Source organism: Phascolarctos cinereus, unplaced genomic scaffold, assembly GCF_003287225.1.
Source record: "Phascolarctos cinereus isolate Bilbo 61053 unplaced genomic scaffold, phaCin_HiC Scaffold_3;HRSCAF=262, whole genome shotgun sequence".
NCBI lineage: Eukaryota > Metazoa > Chordata > Mammalia > Diprotodontia > Phascolarctidae > Phascolarctos > Phascolarctos cinereus.
The window spans coordinates 32,098,444-32,107,647 of NW_027555736.1; the positions used below are offsets into that span (position 1 = coordinate 32,098,444).

At 44.1% G+C, this 9,204-nt stretch overlaps 1 protein-coding gene across 4 annotated transcripts in view; it reads left to right on the forward strand.

The window, feature by feature from the left end:
- EIF4EBP2 (eukaryotic translation initiation factor 4E binding protein 2) overlaps positions 1 to 9,204 on the forward strand; it is a 64,199-nt gene that overhangs the window by 9,749 nt on the left and 45,246 nt on the right. For all 4 annotated transcript variants that reach the window (XR_013485157.1, XR_013485158.1, XR_013485159.1 and 1 more), the window contains exon 2: positions 8,440 to 8,616. Coding sequence is in view for 1 of the 4 variants with exons in the window: in XM_020975194.2 (XP_020830853.1) it covers positions 8,440 to 8,616 (177 nt within the window). In the remaining 3 variants the exon portion in view is untranslated. The remainder of the gene's footprint in view (positions 1 to 8,439; positions 8,617 to 9,204) is intronic.

Below are 9,204 nucleotides of genomic sequence, written 5' to 3' on the forward strand. Positions count from 1 at the left end.
GTGGGAGGGGTGGGGAGCCAGAGAAGGTTTTTGAGTGAAAGAAATCACCGGATCACAGCAGGGTATAATTACTTGGGCATCAATTTGGAGATGTTTTGGTATGGGAATAAGCTGGATATAGGACAAACAGAAAGTTACCATAGTGGTCTAGATGAGATGAGGACCTGAAATAACATTGGAGTAAATGTGAGAGATACTGAGAAGAGTCAGCAAAACCAGGAGAGCAATTTACCCATTAACAATGACATTGTAAAGGCAAATGACTTAGCTCTGATCCGTGCACTAACCAACCAGACTTTCAGAGGATTGATAATGAAACCCACTTCCTGTTGAGAGGTGACAGACTTGGGGTGCAGATCGAGACATATTTTGTGGACATAGCTAATTTGGGAACTTGTTTTAGCTTAACTACACATATTTCTTACTAGAGGTTTCTTTCTTTCCTCAGTGGACGGGAAGTGGGAAGGAGAAATAGGTTTTTGTTACATGAAAAAAACAGTTCTAGAAAAGATAATAGAAAGGATTTGGGCAGCTGACTGGATGGTGGAGGAGAGGCTAGAGCAAAAGGTGTCTTGGGAATGGAGACTAGTGGGTGAGATTCCCAGGGAAAAAAGAAGAGGGGGTAGGGCGTCTTCAGGAATGGTATGCTTAAGGATGAGCAAGCATTATAGTCGAAACAGTGGGCGCAGAGGAAGGGTTGTAAAGGCGAATGGGGCTGCAGAGATTGGGGAGGGGCGGGGCTTACTGCTGGCAGTCTCAGTGGCGGGCTTGGGAGGAGGGGAGCCTGTTCTAGCAAAGTGAAGTTCTTGCTGCAGGCCTGGTGGGGGACTGAGGGGGTGTTTTTTTTTTCTTTTTCTAGGGAGCGCTACTAAACGAAAGGGGCCAAGTTAGTAGAAAACTCTGAGTAAATTCCCAGAGGTTGGAAGCAAATTGCAAGAGAGTTTTATTGAGTTATTTCTCCACACCAGTGCTAATGTTCACTGTTAATAATTAATGGGATTGAGAGTGCCTATAGCACCTCATTTGTGAAATCTAAGTCAGACTGTTCCAGGAGGCAGGCTGTCACCTGGCACGCAGAGGCAGCCTTTTCTTGGAATCAGAGCCCAGGAATTTCTCGCCCTGGAGAACGTTTCTCAGATAAGGTGAATTTCTCAGCCCAGACTGGAATGAGTGAGTGTATCTGATTCTTTTGCCCTGCTTTGGGTTTTTTGTTACAGCAGCAGGATTAGCCTGGCCCTCATTACTTATACTGTGTCTGTGAAGTGCAGAATTGTTAAGATATTAGACTGAATGAAACCCTAGGGTCAAGGCGCGCCCCCCCCATTTCACAGATGATGAGCCTGAGTACCAGAGAGGTTAGGTGAGTTTCCCATAAGTAACTATCAGAGCCAAGACCTGATTCTCCTGACTCTCCCCAGTTCAGCATCTTATCATTGCACTGGGCTCCTCTGTGGTTGGATTCTGGTGAAAAACTCTTGAAGCAAAGGCCATGAGTGTCTCTTTATAAATGTTCTGGATATTTGTTCAAGAGAACTGTGTTGGACATTAGTAACTGGAAACAAATGGGAAAGTAGGATTAATCAGAGGACCATGATTAACTTCCCCCAAATCTTCCTGTTACTTTTGGAGTCATTTTTTTTATATAAATGAGTAATAATCATGGCGGGAGAAATGATTTGTCTAAGGTCACAGAGCAAGCTCAGGCCGAGCTGACATTTGAACACAGTCCCTGAGGTTTCCATCCTTATTCCTAACAGTGTGACCGGTAGGCATTTTAACTTGCTTCATTTTTACCTATCTGTAAAATGGATTAATGATACTGCCCAATCTACTTGTATAGTAGCACATCTCATAGTTCATGTGTGATGGTGACGTCCTTAGCTTTGCTGGTAAAGCAAAATAATAACTTGGTATTGTGGGTTAGGAAAGACAACGGTGATATATAGATGACACAATCCCAGCTCTTCTGAGAGAACAGTATTGCTCTGTTCTTCTCATGACAGGATTTTTAGTGGCTTTTTAAGTTTTTCACGTGTTCAGCTGATTTTCAGTTGTGTCCAACTCTTTATGGCCCCATTTGGGGTTTTCTTGGCAAAGGTAAAGAAGGGTTTGCCATTTCCTTCTCCAGCTCATTTTACAGATGAGGAAACTGAGGCAAGCAGGTTTAAGTGACTTGCCCAGGGTCTCCCAGCTAGTAAGTATCTGAGGCCAGATTGGAACTCAGGAAGATCAGTCTTCCTTACTCCGGGCCCAGTGTTCTATCCACGGCACCACCCGGCTGCCCAACTTTTTAAGACCACTTAGCAAATATTTCTTGAGTGCTTACTATGTACAGTGTACTCTGTTAGATAGAAAGATGTGAGTGTGTGTGAAGGGGGCAACTAGGGGGCGTAGTGGTTAGAGCACTGGCCCTGAAGTCAGGAGGACCTGAGTTCAAATCTGGCCTCAGACCAAACACTTGACCCTTACTAGTTGTGTGACCCAGGGCAAGTCACTTAACCCCAGCTACCCCCCCCCCCAAAGATGTGTATGTGAAAAGAAATATATGTATATGTGACTTCCTTGCCTCCAGTTGCATCAGTCCAGTTAGGAAAACAAGATATCCATTCATCTCAAGCTTTAGAGGTTTCTTTTCTCTAATAATAAGAGAGAGTGTGAGAAGCCATGACTTGCCTAGGTTGGACTTGAGCTGTTCTTTGAAGGATAGCATGGGGTTGGTGTTGGTAAGATGAGAAGAATAGTTTCTGGTAGAACCTTAAGCGTGTAAGGCAGGGGTAGGGAACCTGCAGCCTCAAGGCCACATGTGGTCCTCAAGTGCGACCCTTTGACTGAATCCAAACTTCACAGAACAAATCCTTTTCTTGGTGGTTTTTTTTTTTTGCAATTGGGGTTAAGTGACTTGCCCAGGGTCACACAGCTAGTAATGTCAAGTATTTGGTCTGAGGCCGGATTGAACTCAGGTCCTCCTGACTCCAAGGTGGGTGCTCTATCCACTGGGCCACCTAGCTGCCCCCAACAAATCCTTTTCTTAAGGGGATTTGTTACGCTGGAAAATGGGGGGTGGGGCTAGGAAGGAGATCATTCTGGCTGGACTTAAGTTTCACTACCTAGTTAAATGGAAAATGGATAGGATGGGGCTTCATAATAGAGGCTAAGGAACTTGGTCTTTACCAGTCAGTCAATAAATAGTAAACATTTATTAAGTGCTTACTATGTGTCAAGCACTGTGCTAAACTCTGGGAATACAAAAAGAAGACATAGTATCAAAGAGATGACTTGTGAACATCTAAGGAAGGGCAATACTGATCACTACGAGGCAGTGTGGCTTCATCAGCTCCGATACTGTCATTCTGTGTCACTTCCCTGCTAAGACCCATCAAAAGCTACCCAGTGCCTACTCAGGCATTACCATTGGGTTGTGAGCTCTCCACCTGCGGGTCCCGCTCAACCTAAAAGGCCGTCTGCTGTAGTGAAATGAGTAGTGGACTGGGAGGGAGAAGACGTCCTGGCTTTGCTGGTTACAGCTTTTATGACGTTGGACCAGCTGCTTTTCAGCTCTCTGGACCTCAGTGCAATGAGAGGCTTGGACTAGATGCCCTCTCTCTAAGGCCCCTTTCAGCTCTAACGCTTGGAACCTCAGCATATCCCCGACTGAGCTGGTTACCTTTGCCAGGTTCTCTTGATTCTACTCCATTTCTCGCTTATCTTCTCTCCTGACTCTTGTCACCTTGGAGCAGACTTGGTTTGCCATCCACTTAGACTGCTGCAGTGGCCTTCCTCTCTTTTCCTCCTATTCTTTCTTGCCAAAATAGTCTTCCTCATGGAATCTAGTTATGACCTTCTTTGATTCAGGATTCTTCAGGGGTTTGCTGTTGCTGTTGGAATCGTGGGCAGATTCCTTCACTGTTCCCTCCTTGTCCTGCTGCCACCTCATCTTTCTGGCAGTTCCTTTCTCCATGCTTTAGGCTCCTGCTAAACTGGGTGACTTGGTATTTCCAGACAGTTCCTTGTGCTCCTATCTATGTGCCTTTACTCACGCTGTTTCCTCTGCCTATAATATCCTCCTTTTTACCTGTTGAGTTCTTACCCATCCTTTAAAACCCAAATCAAATGCTGTATCTTTCATCAGCCTTCCTTCATCCCTTCCCAGGATGATGCTTTCCATTTTGACATAGCACTCCATGTGTTGTCTCGTCTTACTTTTGTAGGAGACTGATCCTGATAAGAATGGGGCTAACGGCTTATGTAAACTTGTTCTATCCACCCCCCCCATTAGTAGGTTCTTAATTCTTGTTGGGTAAACCTGTAAGGACTAGCTGTACCTTGTTACCTCTTTGCCGTGTTGGTTAGTTCCCATATTAATGGGCAATGTTGCATAACACCTGTGTTTTATAATTGATATCTTTCTATTAATGATGATTTCAAATTGGGGCTCAACATCTTTGGCTCCTTATCATTGACTTCTAGAATAATGTAGTGGTTAGAAGAAATCCGGTTTAGCTTTCTTGATGTTTCTGTTATCAGTATTTATGTAGACTGTGGTGGGAATGAATTATTCCTTCCCTCTTGTAATGTTAAAATTAAATGTTGTACCTGTTAAAATGAACATATGCCTAATGATAGTATTAAGTTTTAATTGTAAAAAGGTGTGGAGGGAAGAAAACTGCTTAGGAAGATTCTCCAAGTTAGATACTATAACGGATAACCACAAAGAAGGAAGAAAAATTATGGTTGAGACACCCAGAAATTCACAGGAGACAAAGTCAGAGAGTAATCAGGAGTAAAACCCTTGACCTTAAATGTATATACACATGTACCCAAAGTTTGGGCAGTAAACGAGGAAGTCCTAATGGGAGGAGGCAAATTAGAGCTCGTAGGAATTTTTGAAACTTGGTGGAATGAAAACTGTCACTGGATTGTGGCTTTGAATGGACACGCCTTATTCAAAAGCATTGATGGTGGGGTTGCCTAGCATAGAGGCAGGTAGATGATGCAGTGGCCAGAGTGCTGGGCTTCAAATACTATCTCAGATACTTACTGGCTATGTATGCCTGGCCAAGTCACTTCACCTCTGTCTACTTCAGTTTCCTCATCTGTAAATGGAATAATAGTAGCATCTTCACTTCTTTGTTGTAAAGATCAAGTGAGAACACATACGCACTTTCAGTTCAGTAAACATTAAGTACCTGCTGTGTGCCAGGCACTGTGGTAAGCTAGGGATTTCCCCCCCCAAAGGGCAAAATATAGTCCCTGCCCTCTAGGAACTTACAATCCAGTGGGAGAGATAACATGCAAACAAATACATACAAAACAAGCTATATACAAAATAAATAGGAAATAATTAAAAGAGGGAAGGCAATGAAGTTCGAGGGTTTAGGGAAGACTTCCTGTAAAAGGCTTTTTTTTTTTGGCCTTTTTTTGGTGAGGCAGTTGGGGTTAAGTGACTTGCTCAGGGTCACACAGCTAGTAAGTGTCATTTGTCTAAGGCTGGATTTGAACTTAGGTCTTCCTGACTCCAAGGCTGGAGCTTATCCTCTATGCCACCTAGCTGCCCCAGAAGGTAGGCTCTTTATTGGGACTTAAAGGAACCCAGGGAGGTCAGTAGTTGGAGTGGAAGAGGGAGAGTGTTCCAGGCACGGAAGACAGCCAGAGAAAATGCCCAGAGCTGAGAGATGGAGTGTCTTGTTCATGGAACAGCCAGGAGGCCAGTGTCATTGCACTGAAGACTGGATAGGTAGCAGCGGGCTAGGTCAGAGTTCTGTTGGGGTCCTCTTCTCTTCTCCCTTTATACTACTACTTCATTTGATCTCATCAGATCCCATGGATTTAATTACTGTCTTTATGCTGGTGATTCTTAAGTCTACCTATCTTGCCCTAAACTCTCCACTGACCTTCAGTCTCCCGTCTTTAGCTGCCTTTCAGACATCTCCAGCTGGATGTCCAGCAGACATCTTAAATTCAGTATGTTCGAAGTGGGACTCTGTCTTTCCCTCTAAACCGTTCACTCTCTATCTTCCCCGTGTACTGTAGAGGCAACACTATTTTTCCAGTCCCTCAGGCTCACAACCTAGGAGTCATCCTGTACTCCTCACTGTCTCTCACTTCCCCTCCCCTCCCCTCCCATGTCCAAGCTGTTGCCAAGGTCTGTCAATCTGACCTTTCCAACACCTCTTGAATATGCCCCCTTTTCTGCTCTGATGCTGCCACCCTTTTAGTGACCCCTCTCGTCATCTCCCACAGGGACTATTGCGGTAGCCTGGTGTTATTGGGCCTGCATGCCTCAGATCTCCACTCCAAAGCATCCTCCGTTCAGCCACCAAAGTGATTTTTGTCTTCCCTTAGTGGAGAAATCAGCAAAAGCAAATTCTATTGTGTGTCTGATTCTCCCTAGAAGGAACTGATTTCTGGGGTGAATTTGGTAGGAACGTGGGAGAGAAATGACCACTTTTTTTTGGCTAGGCAGTGGGGTTAAGTGACTTGCCCAGGGTCACACAGCTAGTAAGTGTTATGTGTCAGAGGTCAGATTTGAACTCAGGTCCTCCTGAATCCAGGGCCAGTGCTCTATCCACTGCGCCACCTAGCTGCCCCAAGAAGTGACCACTTCTTTATAGAGTTTGTGATAGAGGAGAGGAAATAGGGGCACAGTCTAACATGTACCTTAGCTTTTGGGAAAGCAGATTTCAAGGGGTTCAGAGAAAAGGTGGAATCCCATTCAATAAGGTGCTTCAGGAGAAGTCAACTCAGGAGGGATGGAAGATGCTCAGGAATGAAATTCTAAAGGCACGAGGGGAAACAATTCCAGTGAAGGAAGTGAGGAAAACCAATGTAAATGAACAAGGAACTCAGCAGCCGACTTAGATTTTTAAAAGAACTATTCAGAAGATGGATAAGAGTGTGGCATGGCCCTGTGAACACTCTTGTGCAGCTTTAGCTGAGGCTGGGGAGGGCAGCCAGGGCCAGACAGCCCAAAGGGCTTCTGAACTCTCTGGAGAAAAGGAGGCGCCCAGAAGCCCCCAGGACTATCGCTTGAGCTGCACGAGGCTTGTTCTCTTTTAGTTTTCTCTGCTAAAGAGAATAACCTTTACACTGAAGATGAGAAGACAAAAATGACTAACATGGGCATGTTACCCAGGATAAGTAAGGAGAGAGTAAGAGATCAATCACCCACCTGTCCTTGATGGATTCAGATCACCTGGCCCAGAAGAGTACATTGCAGGAATGTTCTCATTTGAAAGCTTTAAAGATTTGTAATAAACAGTACTTTGAACCTGTAGGGCATCTTTGGGTCTAGAATTCCATGTTTCTCTTTTCAGCCTATAACATCCTTCTTTAGCGGGTCCATCCTTCTGCTCAGGTCTCAGTGTAGGGATTTGGGTATGAAAGTAATGTGCCTCACTCGAAGTAGGAGCTAGGCTTTGGGGATTCCTTTGTATTAATGAGACTTACCTTTTACCATTCTCAAGAACTTTGTTGTTGATAGGATCCAAAAAAGGTCATTAACCTACCAATGACTATCCTCATTTGGCTCTATCATCCATTATCCGCTCCGCTTCCCCTGTATTGTCTGAACATCCTGCCAATTGGCTATGGTAGATACATGCGATTTTTAAAAAATCTAAACAAGAATTAATTCACTAGCATTTATTTAAAAATAGAATTATGGCATTGATGTGATTTGTGTTGGATCATTTCAGTTCCAGATTACTTGAATTAGTATAGGCACCTGGGTGGTACAGTTAATAGTGTTGTGCCTTTCAAAAGGAAAACCTGAATTAGATACTGCTTACTGGCCCTGTGGCTGTGGGCAGGTCACTTAACTTGTCTCAACCTCAGTTTCTTCATCTTTAAATAAATGGGTTTGACTTGAATGCCCTTTAGGCTCCTTTCTTGCTCCAAATCTGTGATCTTGTGATCATTGGTGTAGTTTGGATTTTGGTTTCTGGTTTTTATTCTTGCCTTTTGGAGTCCGCAGTTTCCAACTTCCTGTGTACTTTGCGGTTGTGCTGTCTCTCATTTGGTGGCTGAACCAAACTTTGCTTACACTCTTGATAGATTTTATCTTTATTGTCCTTGAGAATTACAAAATCTTTACAACCCTCTTAAGTTAGCTGTTTTATTTTTAATAGTGTTTGATTTTTTCTATCAAGTTGTCCTAATATTAGGTTAGATACCTATCCTTTCAAGTTTGCCATGGCCAAGCTATTTTCTTTGTTCTCTTGCAGGCCCTCTGTTCCCTTGCAGACAGTGAGGCATGGAAGCTTGAGGATGAGCTGTGGGCACAGCTCTGTATTCCATGTCTCTGATTTGAACAGCTCGGCCTGATGTTCCCTCCTTCCTTTTGGGTTGTGTTTGTTCGTATCCTCTGCTATAGCAAGATGCTGATAAACACACATTTTGCTTTAATTTACCCATCCCCTACCCAACTCTCTTGTTTCTTAGGAACCCGAATCATCTATGACCGAAAATTCCTGTTGGATCGTCGAAATTCTCCCATGGCTCAAACTCCACCGTGCCACCTCCCTAATATTCCAGGAGTCACCAGTCCTGGCACCTTGATTGAAGACCCCAAAGTGGAAGTGAACAATCTGAACAATCACGACAGGAAATCTGCTGTAGGTAAGAGAAAAGATTGGGGAATAGTTGGGAGACTGATGGGGTGAGAGTGCAGTTAAACGTTAGGCAGCAGTAGAGTAAAATTTGTTCTTTAAATAAAGATTTGGCTGTATTTCTATCAGACTTTGATTTTTTTTTTTGGTGAGGCATTTGGGGTTAAGCAACTTGCCCAGGGTCACACAGCTAGTAAGTGTTATGTGTCTGAGGCCAAATTGGAACTCACATCCTCCTGAATCCAGGGCCGGTACTCTATCCACTGTGCCACTTAGCTGCCCCTCTGTCAGATTTTTGGAAATGATCTTGAAGGTTTTTTCTGCTCTTGAAGTTCTTAGCCCAAAGTCAAACCCAGTAGTAGAAAGAAAAGGGGGCAACATGGAGAGAAGGGAATGGTCAGCTGTAAAGACATTGTCTTGACCACATTTGGAAGGTTTGCAAGTGCCTCAGAACTCACTGAAGCCCCTTTCATGTCTTCGGGTTGGTGGGAAACTTCCCTTCTTAAGAAGTGTAGCCCCTTTTCTTGCCCTGATGTCATCCTCTGATGCTTCCTTGTGATAGAGAGGTGTCCCTGAGCTCTTGAAGACCTGTGTGGGC